This window comes from Paroedura picta, chromosome 6, assembly GCF_049243985.1.
Source record: "Paroedura picta isolate Pp20150507F chromosome 6, Ppicta_v3.0, whole genome shotgun sequence".
NCBI lineage: Eukaryota > Metazoa > Chordata > Lepidosauria > Squamata > Gekkonidae > Paroedura > Paroedura picta.
Window position 1 is genome coordinate 93,763,485 of NC_135374.1, and position 18,313 is coordinate 93,781,797.

General features: G+C 44.0%; 2 protein-coding genes across 11 annotated transcripts in view; one reads left to right on the plus strand and one right to left on the minus strand.

The window, feature by feature from the left end:
* ARHGEF7 (Rho guanine nucleotide exchange factor 7) overlaps window positions 1–5,079 on the minus strand; it is a 123,424-nt gene extending 118,345 nt beyond the window's left edge. For 3 of the 10 annotated variants that reach the window (XR_013232132.1, XR_013232133.1, XM_077343756.1), the window contains exon 1: window positions 4,621–4,976. Coding sequence is in view for 7 of the 10 variants with exons in the window: in XM_077343756.1 (XP_077199871.1) it covers window positions 4,621–4,785 (165 nt within the window). In the remaining 3 variants the exon portion in view is untranslated. Of the gene's footprint in view, window positions 1–4,620 lie in introns of all 10 variants that reach the window. The other 7 variants (XM_077343750.1, XM_077343753.1, XM_077343751.1 and 4 more) reach the window with 5 other exon arrangements.
* Window positions 5,080–5,288: 209 nt separating this feature from the next.
* Window positions 5,289–18,313, plus strand: part of ANKRD10 (ankyrin repeat domain 10) — a 62,273-nt gene continuing 49,248 nt past the window's right edge. Inside the window, exon 1 of the mRNA XM_077343766.1 lies at window positions 5,289–5,533. Within this exon, the coding sequence (XP_077199881.1) occupies window positions 5,435–5,533 (99 nt within the window). The 5' untranslated portion in view covers window positions 5,289–5,434. The remainder of the gene's footprint in view (window positions 5,534–18,313) is intronic.

Consider the following 18,313-nt stretch of genomic DNA (forward strand, 5'->3'; position numbering starts at 1 on the left):
CAGTTATAAGAAGTAGAAACAATAAACCATCCCTATGCTTTCCACAACACAAAGACCCTCATAATCTTTCGTCACTATCAAATCAAAAGCCTGTATAAATAACACAATATTTTTACGTTTACTTCAGGGAGAACATTCCCAAAGCACCAGCACCACTGCAGAAAGCAGAGGGCCAGAGCAGCGATGAAAACTCTTGAGAAGATCAGAGAAATCTTCTCAAGATCAAAGATCTATCGGCTCATAGCAAGAGAGGTGATCATTCAAGAAGACGCACCACAAACTGATGAATTTAGCCTAGAGAGGAGACGACTGAGAGGGGATATGATAACCATCTTCAAGTATTTAAAAGGGCGCCATATAGAGGATGGAGCAGAGTTGTTCTCTCTTGCCCCAGAGGGACAGACCAGAACCAATGGGATGAAATTAATTCAAAAGAAAGTCCGTCTAAACATCCGGAAGAAGTTCCTGACAGTTAGAGCGGTTTCTCAGTGGAACAGGCTTCCTCGGGAGGTGGTGGGTTCTCCATCTTTGGAGATTTTTAAACAGAGGCTGGAGAGCCATCTGACGGAGAGGCTGATTCTGTGAAGTTTCAAGGGGGGTGGCAGGTTACAGTGGATGAGCAATTGGGATGTGAATGTCCTCCATAGTGCAGGGGGTTGGACTAGATGACCCATGAGGTCCCTTCCAACTCTATGATTCTATGAATAATCCACTACTTGCTGTCAGCAACTCAGGACTGAACACTTTCCTAAACTTAAGCCACCTACAACTCAGCCACCTTGACAACAGTTCCAGGCTGCTGGCCCAAAGTTCCCTGTTATTATGGCTGATTGATGGTCATCCTTTGATAAGCTGGTTGCTTTAGAATAGTCAGAACTCACAGGATGCTATTTCCTGAACGGTATCAACAAACATCTGTGGGGTGTAAACAGTCAAATCTACTAGTAGGATGATATCTACAATGCCAGTTGGATAAGTGTACCAAAAGGATGGTAGTTGTCTGAATTCATAACTTAAATTTTGTTTTCAGTTATCTCTGGGACTCGGTTAAAACTGAAGCACATCACAGTATAGATCCACTTTAGAAATCTGGCGCTGCTGGCTTTTAGGAATCTGCTTGTGTCCAGCAGGCTCTGTTTGCACATTTGTCGGTAAACAGATTACACAGAAACTCATCTGAAGGATCTGGAACCCTGAGGCTACAACTGAATTTTTCACTGCTTAGGAAAGAGAAGATAGTCTAACTCTGCAATTCCCATCAGGCAACTCTGGCCAGACCCATCCTAGCCTGTCATCATCAGCCTTAGGATTATTATTTTAGATTACTGTTACTTTTGTTTGTTTGTTATTCACGCACACCAACCCCACACCTAACCTCCACTGAATACTATAGGGAGATGGGAGAACAACATGTTATGCTCACATGAGAGCAGACCCACAGCAAGCGAGTTTTATATGCCAAGAATCCCGAAGGCTCTCATCTACAGGCAGAAGAACCCACGGTGGACAGAAAGCAGACACCTAACAAAGGATGAGTCATTGGCTGCCTTTCTCTGTTGCTTGATGCTTATCTCCCCTGATTTATCTTCTGACTAGCTAATTTTCCCCGCAGTTCCTTCTGACTCCTAAGCAGAGCTCTCATGTAGACAATGCAAATTGGTTCATAACTAGGGATGTCAAAACCAAGCAGACAGTGTGGAGGAAATCCCCCACCCACCAGATACTCTGGGGTTTTCTGCTGGGAGGCAGAAGCCTTTGTTTTCTGATAGGAGGCAGCTGTCTTACCAGAGGTAGTTAACTTCTAAGAATGCCTCTCCCAGTTTTGTCCCAACATTCCTTCTGCCTCACACCTTCTGGAGTCCCTTCTTCAACACCCCTGCATGCCGAAAGGCTGCTTTCTCTCAGCCCTGAGCTGAAGCGCCGTCCTGCAACTCCCAAATTTCCCAGCATCCAAGCCCCCTTCCCACATGGTATTACTTGGCCTCCAAAATCCTCTTCCATGCCAAAACACTTCTCTCTCCTAACTCCTGCCAGCCGAAACATCTCCTTGCCATCAGTGGGTTTTCCATCCCCTCCACACACATTTCAACATTTTCCAGAATTCCACATGCTCCTGCATTTTCCACACCCCTTGACATGTGCATTGCCAGTTGCGTGAAAATGGCAATAGGAGAAATTGGTGCCAAGACAATACCACATCAGCTGTTCTCATTTGCCCTACTGATGGCCTGAAGGTGGTTGGGATACCAAGGTCTGCAATGGGACCCATATAGCTCTGATATAGTCACCTGGGCCTATTCTGCACACAATAGATAATGCACTTTCAATGCACTTCAGAAGTAGATTTTCCTGTTCTGCACAGGAAAATCCAACTGCCAAAGCACATTGAAAGTACATTATCCTGTGTGTGCAGAATGGGCCCAGGTTTCTTATGCCTGACCAAATAAAAACATCTGTTTAAACCTCTGGCTTCTGCAACTCCAAGGGCTGCAGGGCAAAGGGAGAAAGGGGGAAATGTACACACATCCCCCAGATGAAGTCAGGAGGCTTCATAGCTTTCAAGCCAACAGCCACAACCTCTACTCCTCTAGAGGTTACTGCTACACAAATTATCTTCTGAAAGCATCAGCCTCCCTAGAGGAGTACCAAAACTTCTGGCTCAGAAATGATTTTTCCTTGTTGAGGTCAATCTGGTTTTAAGCATGGCGATTTTCCTGTCAAGTGGGAATACACTTAACTCACTTTCCCTCCTCTCTTCCCACCAGCCAAGGAGTAGAGAAATAAAGCTTAACTCCGTATGTGGGTCAAAGGTCACAAGTCCTTCAGTCTGAAAAAAAAAATCAAACTGAAAATGCCCACAGCTTCAAAAATTAAGATTCAAGATGCTTAGCTGAATTAGTTCGTTTTTAGACATGGAATATATAAGGAGTATATATTCTTTGCTCATATACAAATACATAGAACAACCTCCTCTTACTTAAGCTTCTGTCAGAACAGAGAAATAGGCAAAAAAAATTAGCTCTTAAAACCATTTTTGCACACACAACGGAAAATAGAATTGTCATGTGTTTGTTTTTTCAATATAAACAACATTGGCTCTATTGAGTAACATATTATAGAAGATGCTAAAATTAGACTTAAAAATAACCCTTACCATAAATCAACAGTGCTTTCAGCACTTCAAAACTAGGTCAACATATTGCAACATGAGCAATGAGATTTAAAAAAAAACATGAGGAATATTAAAGCAACAGGAGTGTGTGAATTTCCCCACACATAGTCACCTAAAATAGAACTATACATCTTTGGGCATGGAGAATTTTTCATATTGAATCTGTCCATTTTCGTGAAAATCAAATATGCTGTACAAAACTACAGCCAGGGTGTCTGTCCTTTTGTCTTATATTTATTTCCCATCCTCCAGGCCCCAAATGGATCACTGAATTTGTGAAAACCTCAACAGGTGTCTACTGTAATATCTTCAGGTCATAGACTCTGACTGCATACCTATCAGAATGGCTGTCTTAATAATTACTTCTCAAGGTGGAAAATTAAGAGGTTAGAATGCCATAAAGAAAAGAAACAGATCTTACAATTTAAACTAATAGCTTAGTTAGGGGGGAAAAAACCCAATCTTTCTTGAGCCTCATTGGATGCAGACAAGAGGCCTTATGATAGTAGCCTAAAACTTTAATGCCTCTCTCCTTCCCTTTATTCTTGTGCTTATTCTTTTAAACATCCAGTCTGATGAAGCGTTCTGGAGAAGCCAAAGGCCGGCACACTATGTAGTAATAGTTTCGATGATCGAAGTAAAAAAAGGATTTCATGGCTGTTTCTAGATATTTCCTACTGTGGTTTACAATTTTCCTCCAGTCATTTATTTAGTTTCTGCTCATCCTAAGGAGAGGAGCTTCTGGTGGCATTTGCAGATGGCGATCAGGTAATGAGGGCTACAGTTCCCTTCCATTTGTCCACAGGCCTATGTGCATGCTCTCCGGAGTGCCTGTCCCTTGGAGAGGGGGTGGGGGAGCGTCAAGGTCCAGCTGCCCACCAACCAGGCTCCAAACCAGGCCTGGGTCTCCCCACCCTCTCCCCTCACGCTGCCCCCCCTCCCCTCCCCAGCCTTTGACAATGGCGCCTTTGCCGCTCTCCCAGCTAGTTGGGATATCCGCGCAGCTGGCGAAAGGAAGGCAACAGATTCCCGAGGCAAAGGCCGCGCGCTTCCTGCCTTTGCAGGGCTGGGGAAGGGGGGGGGATCCTTGGACAAAGGAAAGGACGCGGGTCTATTTTAATCCCAGCTCGGCTCACTTTCCAGCCTGCCCAGCAGGGAAGGCGGCTGCGGGGCTGGAACACATGGGTGTCGTGCGCGCCTCTTTCTTGGGCACGGACTCCTCTGCCGGGCTGACTGTTGCGCCTCCCTTGCGCCAAAGGGGATCGGAAAGGAAGCCGGCGTGTCGCGGCATTATTCAGCACCCGACCCCCCGGGCCCGAGGACCCGCCGGCGGCCGCGCAAGGAGGAGGCGAGCGCTCTAGCCGGAGAAAGGCTGGCCGGGCGGGGGCGGCAGGGCGGGAGGGAGAGATAAGAATAGCCGCCGCTGACTGACTGACTGACTGACTGACCTTATCGATGGTCCCCGGCAGCAGGCGATCCAGCAGCCTGCACAGCACCACGCCGTCCTTGAGCGACGCCTGCAAGAAGCCCTCCGGGTCCGAGATGCTCTTTTTGGGGGATTCCAGCACGCCCAGGGTGATCAGCCATGTAACGGTCTGCTCCGCCGAATTCATGGCTGCTGCCGCTTGCCAAGAGGCGCCTGGCTCAGCGCCGGCGGAGAGGAGCGGCGGCAAGGCGCGGGGTGCTCCGGTGCAGGCGGCCCTGCCTCCCTCGGTCTGCCCCGCTCCCACCCCGCGCTCCCCGTCTGCCCCCCCGACGCTTCGGTCCGGGCTTCACATCGAGGCAGCCGATGCTGCTGCTGCTGCTGCTGCTGGAGGAGCCGCCGCCGCCGCCGCCGCCGCCGCCCCCTCCTCCTCCTTCCCCATGGCGTTGCGGAGGATGACGATTCGCTGCACGAAATCCAGTCGGTCCAGTTTCTCCCTCCGTGCGTTTTGGCAGCTTGTCAAAGGCCTTTTCATTATATACACATGAACCTGCAGTGCCGCCGCCGCCGCCGCCCCTCCTCCGCCTGCTGCCTCTCCATGACATCACCGAGGCGGCAGCAGCAGCAGGACGAGGCGGGGACGGACGGAGGGCGCAGGCGGGGGCCCGACGCAAGCCCCGGCCTCCTTTACACACACAGCCGCCCGAGTCAGCGCCCCCGGGCCGGGCTGGAGGGGGCTCCGCTTTGGCAGAACTCGCAGAGGCAAAGCTTGGCCTTTCTTCCCTGGGCAGCCGCGCAAAGCCCCGCAGCGCATAGGCGGACATGCACACGTTCGACCCATGGGCGCGTGTTCCGACTCTGCACTCCCCCCTGCCTTTTTGCTCGTGAAGCTGAAGAGCAGGGGCAGCTCAGAGGCTGGCTCGCACTGTGTGACTCAGGTAGGCAATAGCTGGAAGGAGCACCATTTTATAGTCCCGGAACACAAAGAGGATTCAAAGAGAGCTGGATGATCTATGAAGTCCCCACCGCACCCCTGAAAATTCGCATTACGTATGTAACTACAAAGAGGGGTCTCCCATATTCGGTTTTGCTAAAGTGGGTCACGCCGGATGCAGGGATCGACTAGATAACATTGCAGCTGCCTAGCCATCTTTTTACGCATGCCTCCCCTCAACCCACCCGAGAGTCCCGAAATCCTGGCTGCAAAGCCCTCCTCGGGCAGCCAGTGGATGGCGGCGTGCTTCCCTGCGTCGCTCGGCTTCCATGCAGCGAAACTGCACGCAGGGGCGGGGGTGTCATTTGATTCCGGAAGGGAAAGGGGACGAGGGTTGCACTTCTGAAAAAAAAAAAGGGGGGGGAATCGTTGCCATAAATAAAATCAAGCGGGAAGAACAAGATGCTGTCATGCTCCGGTCTGACATCCAAGGCAGCCACAGTTCCGGCATGGTGCGCCCTCCAGCGGAGGGTTGGTATATTCATGCCAGAGGGTGAGCTCATCAAAGAAAATCGCAACTAGCGGTTTTCGGGCTGAATTAATAAAGGGAAGGGTGGAACCCCACAGCCAAAAGGAATGTTCCCTGTCTGGAAGAAACATTAGGCAGACTTATTCTCAGAGTGTCCCAATGCTTATTTTTCAACAGAAGGAAAAGTTCAAAGCCTGACCCTCAGAGAACTTGTCAGAAATTGCTTGGTTGCTTAGATCATGTAGTGGCAAATTCATCACAAGGAGACTCTAAAAGCATTTATTTATTCATTTGTCTATTTATTTTATATATTTGAACTTATTCTTCAACACCATCTAGAGAAAAATGCCTTGAATAAATCTTTGTTGATCTTAAAGGTGCCACTGGACGCTGATTCTGTAGAGAAATAATGTTATTAATGAAAACGTAATTGAAAGGTACATTTATTCAACTAAGGCCACCCTTTAAAACACATACAAACAATTAAATGCCATAAAGCTCGTTTAGCCAGATCTTCATTATTTATGCTTAATTATCAGAGTAGCTTCTCCACATATCACTCAATGTGATTATGCTTCTGTTTATCTAAGCTGCTGATTATCCCTGCCTGTTTGATGAATTAGATCGTACCGTACATCCTTTCATAAATGATAAAGTCTGAATTATTTTTTTCCATCTATTGCTTTTTTAGGCATCTTCCGGTAGTGTTTCTGGCAGGCGCACGCGTTTGGCAAGAAGAGGAAAACAGCCATCAGGCCAAGGCTTAAAATTAAGAGAAATGCTCCCTTAATATCCTTCAGCACATTGAAAGATAGGTAGGGAAGTTCCTGGATGTTTGTGGGAAGACCTAGAAAGAGCCCCTTTTTAAAACTCCAGGGGAACTAATCTCTGGAGTCTGGCAATCAGCTGGAATTTCCGGAGCACTCCAGGTCCCACTTGGAGTTTGGCAACACTATTGACCTCCCCTGTTTACCTCTGCATGATAACAGGCCATGTTTTGTAATACAGTTCCCCATTTAGTGACTTAAGAACCATAGAGCATTTATGTTTTCCCCCATCCATTAAAACGTCAAGCATAAAAATGTTATGCACACTCAGAATATGAAGCAGGTATATACAGGAGTAAAAATGTGCCGGTGGAACCAAAATGCATAGGTATATCTTTCAGAACAGTGGTCTCCAACCTTTTTATCACCGGGGACCAGTCAACACTTGACAATTTTACTGAGGGGGGGGTAGTCTTTTGCTAAGGGACGTCACCGCTGCTGCCTGAGCCCCTGCTCCGCTTGCTTTCCCGCCAGTGCCCCTGACTTCCCACCGTCGGCTGGGGGGTGCTGCCAGCAGCAGCTGTGCAGTGCCACGCCGAGGGGGAGCCCCAGCCATGGCGGCCGCTGAAGAGCACCAAAGATGAGCTGGCAGCAGAGTGGCAGGGCAGCCCCCGAGGCAGCAGCTGGGGAGGAGAATGAGGAGGAGCCACGGCCCGGTACCGACTGATCCACGGACCGGCAACGGGCCCTGGACCGGGGGTTGGGGACCACTGTTTCAGAAGATGTGATTTCCCTCCCTTGAATTGTGTACCTTACCTTACTTATTTTCCTAGGGACCATTTCATATAATACACAATGGATGCTTTCCAACACGTAAATAGCCACAGTCAGGTATCTTAAAATAAATGTTTTTCCCTGAGACCAATACAATGCAATGTCACATACAAGCATTTAAGCTCTCTAGAGCTCTTTATCAGGCTGGATGTTAAGGGATGTGCATAAAATGTTTAGTATTATGCACACCCAGAATATGGAATGGAGATATACATTATGATTAAATAATACATAAAGTAAATATATAATGTTTAAAAGTTCTAAATCGGCACCTATAAAATATGTTCTGTAGGAAACTGCAACTGCAATACAGGCAGAAGCCAGTAATATATTGTAGTTTAGAATAACATGTGATTTTAATTATGTTGTGATCTGTCCTGAGTCTGCCAAAAGATGGTGGAATAAAGGTTAAATAATAAAATTTCCAGGGCTCCATGATCACTGCAGCAAAGAAATTAAAAGACCCTTGATTCTGGGGAGGAAAGCTATGGCAAATCTAGCCATCATCCTGCCAACAAAAGTGGTCTTCCCAGTTGCAATGTATGGCTGTGAAAGTTGGACTATAAGGAAGGCTGAGCGTCAAAGAATTGAGACTTTTGAACTCTGGTGCTGGAGAAGACTCTTGCGAGTCCCTTGGACTGCAAGGCGAACAAACCGGTCAGTCCTAGAGGAGATCAGCCCTGACTGCTCCTTAGAAGGCCAGATCCTGAAGATGAAACTCAAATACTTTAGCCACCTCATGAGAAGAAAATACTCCCTGGAGAAGAGCCTAATGCTGGGAGCGATTGAGGGCAAAAGAAGAAGGGGACAACAAAGAATGAGGTGGCTGGATGGAGTCACTGAAGCAGTCGGTGCAAAGGTAAATGGACTCCGGGGAATGATAGAGAACAAGAAGGCCTGGGGGATCATTGTCCATGGGGTCGCAATGGGTCGGACACGACTTCGCACCTAACAACAACAATAAATAAAATTAACAAACAAATAAATAATAAATTAAAAAATCTAAAATAGCAGCTATATGTTTTGTAAGAAACCAAAGAAATACCATCTATAGACCTTTAATAGCAGATGACAGTAGTGGATAAAATAATAAAGGATGAATGGAACCTTAATCAATTTTGGGGGGTGATGGAGGGCTGCATGTGGGCAAACAAACTGGAGCTTAATCCAGACAGGACAGAAGAACTGTTAGTTGGAGGTAAGCCAAACACTAAACTCTGCACATACACATGAACTCTGTTCTAGTTTAATGGCTTTCATCCATTTCAGTATATTCAGCCCCTGCTTACCTCACCTTAGAACTATTCACCAAGAAGCCTGATAAGCTTCCTTGTAGAAAATGCTTAGAACAGAGTAAGGCACAGAAGGGAATAGGAGACTTTATCTCCCTTTGCTTTTGCAAAGGAGATGCACTCATCCCCAACCGTACTTTACATATCAATGGATGGCTTTGTGTACTACTGGGTGTGGGTGCATATAATGTGCCCTCAGGTTGCAGTTGAGTTATGGCCGCCCTATAGGGTTTTTAAGGCTAGAGATTTCAGAGGTGGTTTGGATTGCCTTCCTCAGCATGCATGATCCTGGAATTCCCTGGAGGTCTTCCATCCAAATACTAATCAAGGCCAACCCTTCTGGAGATCTGAGGAGATAGGGTTAACTTGAGCCACCCAGGCCAGAGCACATAACTGCATGCCCCTTGGCTTCTTTTAGATAAGATGTCATCCTTCTTTCATGTCACCCTGTTCCTACATCTGCATGTGTGCATGCTTGCGTTTCTCTTTCTACTTTTGTGTGGGTGCAAACATAACAGCATCTGCTTTGCAAAGCTGGCCAACAACCTAGTAATGGGAAGTAGTCAAAAGCACATTTGGGCTGTTTGGCTCCCTCCTTCAAGTAGCATAGCAGCTCTTCCTGCTTGACAGAGCCTCCAAACCAAACCTTTAGCTCTTTCTCTGCCATCTCCGTAGCCTGCTTTCTGCAGTGCAACAGTTAGCTTCAAGCAAGGAATGTGTCCACTTCTATCATCAAATTAACATCCAATAGCTAAATATACTCAAAAAAGCAGCAATCTTGGTTATACAGAATTAGAGCCTTCAAGCTAGCAATGAGATTGGGAGAAATAGTAATCAAGAACATTGCTTGGTATAAGCATGGCCTAGGTATTTTGGTTGACTTTTCTGCATATGGGAAATATATTGGATGTGCCATTCTTCCCTTGGCTTCCTCAGCTTCATGTTGGAAAAGGCAATGTCGGGTACAAAGAAGAGAAGAAGACCTTGCAGGGAGCAGCAAGAAGACAATTAGATAGGATAGTGAGGTCAGTACCTTCTCTCCTGTTCAATGTAATTCCTTATCTGTCTCCAGATTGCTGCTCTCAAGGAAATTTCCGCCTTCTTGCAAGTACCACACTCAATCTGCCCTTTCTATCAGCTAGAGATGTAGTTATGAAACTATTTCTGCCTCTCCTCTTTCCTATGAAGTATGTTAATCCCAAAATATTTACTTATACTTTAGACTTCTATGCCGCCACTCCCAGGATCATCAGCTCATGGCAGCTTTCAACAATTTAAAATATACAATAAAATCTTAGCCTCAACTATACACCTGGTAAAAGAACTCCACCTTACAGGCCCTGGAGAACTCAGTTCTGTCAGGGCCCTTAGCTCTTCTGAGAGCTTATTCCACCAGGCTTTGAATGTAAATGGAATTGTTTATCACCTCTGTGAGAAGCCAGGCCATATTAAGAGGAATTGTATTGCCTTTAAACAAAGAGATTCCTTTCCCAGAGAAAGAGGAAAATTCCAAACAGTCACCATTAAAGAAATGTTTTATATTAACACAAGGAGTAACCCAAAAAAAATCACATTTGGTATGTGGACAGTGCCTGCATGTCCCACAGTTGTGCTCATAAAGATTTCGTTAAAATGTTAGATAAAAAAAAGAAAGATTAAGTGTCAATGGATGGTCTATAATGGCAGATAGTATTGGCCCAGGAACCATAAAATTCAAGCTCCCTACTGGAGAGGTAAGATATCCTTGTCAAAGACTGCCTTTATGTCCCAGAACTGGCAAATAATCTTATTTCTGTGAGAATACTTATGAAGAAAGGCATGGTTACATCTTTTGGAGACAAATGCTATATCAGAAAGAAGGGAGAGTTCATTGCAAAGTGTATCAAGATTGATATGTTCTTGAGACTTGCATGCAGAAAGCAAACTAGCATTACTGACCGTGGCAAACATGGCTGGGGCATAGAGTCAATTAAGGAACTAGCCAACATGAAAGCCAGAATTCAGCTAAAGGCAAGCAAATAAGCAAATATGCTGTTGAAGGAAAATGTGTGCATTACATTCAAGTGAACAGAGTGAGACCTTGCTATAACAAAAGGCATAAGCCCAGCCAGACTCAGTGATCCCTAGAGCTGAAACACAGTATGTTTGCTGAGCAATGAAAACTCAAGTCCCTAGTGAGAATAAATATGTAATGACTTTTATTGATGACTTTTTAAGTTATATTGTGATCTATTTAAGAGAAATGTGCTGAAAAAATTAAAGCATATGTGGCAATGGTCAGTAACAGACTTTAAAGAATGTTCCTAACAATCCACACTGATAATGGAGGAGATAAAATTAATAATTATCTGGCTGAACAGGGAACAGAGCATCACCTTACCGTCTCATATACTTCAGAGCAAAATAGTATAACAGAAAGGAAAAATTGCTCTCTCACTGAATTGTGCAGTAGTATGCTCCTTGAAGCAGAGCTATCTGACAAGTATTGGGAAGAAGCAGTCAACACTTCTAACTATCTGCAAAAACAGATTACATACTAAAGGTGCAAGTGGTATATTATTTGAACTGTGGTATGGGCACAAACTCAGCCTGAATCATTATCTCGCTTACATTCCTAAAGAAAAGCATGCAAAGATGAAAGTCTGAGAAGAGGGCATTTCTGTAGATAGGATAGTCAACACCTTTTCTCCTATTGTCTTTCCTTGGCAGTCTCCAGATTGCTGCTCTCCTTCTTGGAAGTGCCACTCTCAGTCTACCCTCTATCAGCCGGAGATGTAGCTAGCAACCTATCTCTGTCTCTCCTCTTTCCTATCAAGTATGTTAATTCCTAAATAAACCTTTATCTACCCTTTAATCAGATTGTGCACCATTGCTGTGTTAATTACTCTGCCAACACTCCACTACCCTTCATCTTCCTTGGGAAACAACCTTAAATATAAAATTAAAAACAAGAGGCAGCCATCAACATTGCAGCATTATCAGAAAATACTGTCAGAACGTGCCTAGTCTATTCATGCCTAAAAGCCAAAGGAAATTTCATTCAGGATAGTTATTGTTGATGATGTTAGATTTATTTCCTGCTGCTCTTGGCAAGCTGAGACAATGGGTTACAAGTTAAAAATACCAGTACAATAAAACCCCAACAAGAATTAAAATACACAAAAATAATAGCACCCAACAGTAGCGGCATAAACCCTCCCTCCAGAATCCCACCCTCTACAAGTCCCAGTCAGCCAGCTCAAATCTGCAGTCAGCCACTGTTGTGGATCTTAATGGCCCTCCCCTAAGAGGAGGGAAGGGCAAGTGGGTGCCCAGGATTTTCTGGCCTCAGCCTTGACCAAAAACATGGTACAAGAGCTCCATCTGGCAGGTCCTGCAGAATGTGACAGCTCCAACAGGGCCCTCAATTATCCTTCTTAGGTAAACAGACAGCTCGTGCTCAGCTGGTTCTGGATTAGTTATTTTCCAAACGTATACCCCTAGGAATAAGTCTGGGTGACTATAAAAATATTTAGAATAATGTAATATACTGATAAGAGCCTCTTGTGGCGCAGAGTGGTAAGGCAGCTGTCTGAAAGCTTTGCCCATGAGGCTGGGAGTTCAATCACAGCAGCCGGCTCAAGGTTGACTCAGCCTTCCATCCTTCCGAGGTCGGTAAAATGAGTACTGGGGAAGGCACTGGCAAACCACCCCGTATTGAGTCTGCCATGAAAACGCTAGAGGGCGTCACCCCAAGGGTCAGACATGACTCGGTGCTTGTACAGGGGATACCTTTTAATATACTGATACTGATGAGAGAGTTATAGAGAGAGTTACAGAAGTCTAGTCTGGAAGTGACCATTGCATGGATCACTGTGGCCAAGTGTTCCAAGGACAGGTAGGGTTCTAGTAGCCCAACTTGGCACAGGTGGATGAATGCCATTTGGGCTATATTCGTGATCTGAGCCTCCATAGACAGGGAGACATCAAATATCACCCCCAAATTCCTAGCTGTTGGCACAGGTGCAAGTTGCACCCCATCCAGGCAAGGAAAACGTGTTTCCTGGTCCTGTCCCCTTCTGCCCAGCCACAGGACCTCCATCTTGGATGGGCTGAGTTTCAGATGACTCAGCCCGAGCCATCCAGACACTGCTTCCAAACAACTGAAGAATATTTCCAGAGAGGAGTCTGGTTGACCTTCCATCAGGAGATAGAGCTGCATGTCATCTGCATATTGGTGACACCCCAGCCCCAAACCCCGGACCAGCTGAGCCAGAAGGCACATATAAATGTTAAAAAGCATGGGGGACAGTATAGCCCCTTGCAGTACTCCACAAGGGAGCATGAACGGGTCAGATAACTCCTCCCCCACAGCAACCCTCTGTGTCCGGTTCTTGAGGAAGGAGACCAGCCACTGTAAGGCTGTCCCCCTATTCCCAGTCCCGGCAAGGCAGTGAGCTAACAGCTCGTTGTCGACCACATCAAATGTGGCCATCAGATCTAAAAGCACAAGGATAGCCAAACAGCCCCAATCCAGCTAGTTCACAATCATGAAGTTCATTGTATTGTATGACAAATCTACATGTAAACCAGCCTGAGTAATAAGGGAGGGTGACATATAGATGTAATAAAATAGTTGTTCCACCAAAATCTCTCTAGATAGTTATACCTCTAAAACTATACAAATAACATCTGTTCTTAAAATTTTGTTCTTACATAGGAACAAATTCAGAGCATTTTCTTTAACATATAGAATATATTAAAAAAATACTGTTTTCTTCCATTCTTTTAATATATCCATTTTACAAGGTTTAAGCTTATTTTTAAAATTAATGCTCCAGAATTTTAATTAAATGGAAAGGTATGCTACAGCTCTAATATGAACTTTCATTTCAACATGCAGCCAGATGTGTTTTCCAGACCTGCTTTAGCACTTTAAGAGCTGCTTTAACATTTTAAAAGCTGTGACAACTGCAACCTCTCAGATCACTGGTATGCACAATGCTGTTTTTAAAATTAATTTTCAAAACTAGTTTCACCCCTAGGAGTCACAGCCATAATGTCAGAAATATAATACACATTTCATTTGGAGAAAACATGTGATACTCAAAGCTTTCTTGTTCTGTGCTGAAGGTCTGGTTCTTACAACTGTGTGGTGCATGTTTCCAGATGCTCATGCAGGTACTGTGCAAGTGCTCAAATAGTTGTACATGGACACATGTTGGAAAAGATTTATTTACCCACCTTTAAGAGACAAAGAAGATTCATGCAAATTGGGCTGAGGCATGAATGGGTATGCAAAGTGAAGGCAAAGCCACTGTGTATAAATATAAATACCAACAATAGTATCCAGGAATTCAATGAGTATATTAAATATATACAGACAGAAGGCAATTCACTAAAAATATCCAGATATGCATAAAGCTACGTACAATCATAAACAGTAACTGTTTAGAAAGGAAGAGTAAGTAACCACAACTTGTGTCCTGAAATCTTCAGTAAATGAAGTACTATTTCATGAAATGAATACATAAATTTATAGCAGAAACAATCATGTACAGCAGCCTGAAAGCATCTCAAGAGTGGGTCCTGAAAGCTAATTAGAAGTGCTGTCAGCTGGTATCCTGAAAGCTAAATAAAGAACACATGAATACAACAGGCAAGTCGGCTAAGTGTAAATCCCGTTTCACCAGAGCTTTCTCAAGCGTAAACTGTGTAAATCACGATTAGTATTAATATAGAAACAGCCTATGTTAGAAACTATCTGAGGAAATGTATCTGTCTTTGCCTTCATTTTTTTCTGTCCCATATATTGTATATCCCGTCTTCTTCTCTATGAAATGGGCATGCATGCAGAGTACTTTGTACCTATTTGTAGGTGGCTGTGCCTGATTCTAGCCACATGGACACAATTCCTGACAGAGTATAATACTTGACCTCTAGTTTTATTGGCCCTGATGGCTTCACTCTCAAAAACACAGCAAGTATAATCACACTCAAAATGAATTTAGCTATCTAAGGGTGTGTGTTCACTGATGATGTTTTCCAGAAATATCAGAATAAGAATAATTGGAGAAAAGTTTCCTGTAATGCAATGTAAAACCTTTATTGGCATATTGTTTCCCATATCATAAAAAGTATAAATTAATTTGTTTGACCCTGTACGTGCTCATAAGCAATGCAGTATCTTTGCCAAAGATTGAGAAGATGGAATGGCATTTGGTATACACATTCAAGACAATTTTATATTAAGTTTAAATACCAGCTTGACTCCCCTGTTGCAGATCCTGAATGTCAATTGGTTGAACAAACCAGGCCTTAGAATATATTTTTACCATTAAGGCACAGTTCTTACTGTAACAACCATGGAAATATAATTGTGAATCACTGGATGTTTACTAAGAAATACATCTTGTAATGTGAAGAACGAACAGATCACTGTCTTTGCTGTTGGAAAGTTAGTTCTAAGCTTAGAAATGTTTACCTCATAGAATCGAAGGAGACAGATGCAATGGTTTTGATAGGATCACATGAGTTTCATATAATTGGACCTATGTCACCCAAAAAAAACCTGCATCACTCAGATGTGGATCACATGAGACTACCTAGTCTTTTTGAATGTGCTTTGATGAGAATCTCAGAAATTGTATTTTATTTACATGTGCAATTATTTTTTAATCATCATGAGTCTTTCATATTTACTCATTCCAATTAGATTGATTTTAAATAAAGATCTTAAAAAGATAAACATGAACTAACATTGCCTGCAACACAAGGTTTTCATTTGACACCTGGACTAAATAAAGTTTTGACTTCTCTTCAGTCAGAAAGCTGATAACCTATATTGAGAAGAATAATTGTCTCAATTTTATTATTATTATCATCATCATCATCATCATCATCATCATCATCATCATCATCATCTATTTATTTATTTATTTATTTATTTAATTTTTAGGCCGCCCTTCTCCAAATAGGTCTCAGGGTGGTTTACAACATAAACAGTTAAAAACACAATAAAATCCCCATGAAACCCCCAATTTACGTCAAACGACATATCACATATAACATATAAGTGGCAGTGGTCACAATTCTAATCATATATACCCAACTACCCCCATGTTCAGCCTGGTGGGGATAATAATATTCAGAAAAAGGGTGGAGCCATTGCAATAGATCTAACAATGATTTCAGTGTTAGAGATCTCAATATTGGAGGGGATCCTCCAATGGATTAGTGGGAGAGCTGCCCCAGCCTCAACCATATGCCTGGCAGAAGAGCTCCATCTTGCAGGCCCTGCGGAAAGCTGGTAGATCCTGCAGGGCCCTTAGCTCTTCTGGGAGCTCATTCCACCAGGTTGGGGCCAGGACCGAAAAGGCCCTGGCCCGGGTCAAGGCCAGGCGAACATCCCATGGGTAAATTCATACCCGCAGAGAGGAGTGCTCTGCGGGGGGCATAAGCAACCAAGCAATCCCGCAGGTAGATGGGACCCAGGCCGCATATAGCCTTAAAGGTCAATACCAATACCTTAAATCTGATTCAGAAACAGACTGGTAACCAGTGCAGATGACAAAGCACTGGCTGAATGTGGGCCTTCAAAGGTTTTCTAGTGAGGACCCTGACAGCCGCATTTTGGACCAGCTGTAACTTCCAAGTCAAAGACAAAGGAAGGCCCGCATAGAGCAAGTTACAGAAGTCTAATCTGGAAGTGACCGTTGCATGGATCACTGTGGCCGAGTGTTCCGAGGACAGGTAGAGTGCTAGTAGCCGGGCTTGGCGAAGATGGAAAAACGCCATCCGAGCTACATTGATGACCTGAGCCTCCATAGAGAGGGAGGCATCAAATGTCACTCCCAAATTCCTGGCAACTGGTGCAGGTGTTAATTGCACCCCATGCGGGTATGGGAGGCGTGCTTCCTGGATCTCTGTGGTTTAGTGGTTAATGAGTTGCTCGTGTCTGCTGTAAAAGGAATGCTTCCTTGGAGGGTAAGGGAAATAATATACCGTTATATCCCAGCACCAGTTTGCAAAGCAGAGGAAAAATGTAAAATATATTGTATCATGATCTTCATGTAGGCATTGAGAGATATAGTAAAACGTTCTGAATACATTTACCACGTAATTCTATGTTTAAGGTTCTTTCATCAGCTTGACCATATAGAAGAGATAATCCAGAGAGCACAGATCCAAAATACATTGTAATGCCATGTCTGACACAAGGTTGTGCTCAGCTACATTATTTACATGCACTGTATTGCACATTGCTTTATTTCCATTAATATTCATTTCCATTTGGATTCTAGTATGACAATACTGCATTTTTTAATACTAGGCACACAGATTGGTGTGCAACTGTCTGGACAAGTACTAAATTTGGACACAAAGTGAAAGTCTATACTACCAAGCTATACTTGATTGTCCAACATAATTACTGGCAGATGCCTCATTGCTGCTTAGCTTCACTGTTCCTGCATAATACGATAGTATAAAGATAGCAATACACCACAGCCTAATTAAATTAAAGCAGACTCTTTACAAACATCTTGGTGATCAAGCACAGCACCATCATTTGTCAGGATTAGTTTCTCATCAAGGGCATCTCTTACAAAGTTAATCTTTTATCTCTGTTTGACCACTTGTTCACCCATCCAACTGTCTCCATTTGTGACTGTGTGGTATATGCCTAGCACAGCTTTGGTTTAACTAAATAAACAGGGAACTGATAAAAAAATAACTGAGCAAGCACCTCAGACAGGGGCAACTTTAGAGAACACCACTATTGCCTGATAGTTGCACTTGTTTTATTTTTTTATTATTTATTTGTTTGTTTGTTTGTTTAGATTTTTATACCGCCCATTTCTTTGCAGCTCTGGGCGGTTTACATTGAACATTAAATAATACAAAATGTTGACCTAGAAGCAGGTCCTGTGGGTTTCAATGGAACTTGATTCCAAGTCAGTCTGCTTAGGATTCAAGCCTGAGGAACAACTAGGGCTGAGATGTCCAGCAGCTCACATCTCCCCATTCATAAGATATAATACAAGAACTGAGTCAGTAATTCCCCAGCTTTCATGATCAAGCCTCGAGGACTAAAATCTATCTGTTTCCTAGACATTATACAGCATGCTAGCAGGGATCCCCTGCATCCCAGTATCTCTGGCAATCAACATATAGTGCAAAAACATTAGTGGTGATCCTTGGCAAATATCTCTTGGACTCAGATTGCAATTGACCATGCTATCCTTAAAAGGGTAAAAGATAAGCCAAATCTATATTAGAATCCATTCAAGTGGGTGGCCAGGTTGGTGTGAAGCAACAGAGCAAAATGGCATATGTAGTTAGAAACCAAAATCCCTCTTAAGTCCTGGGGATTCCGTTGTTTT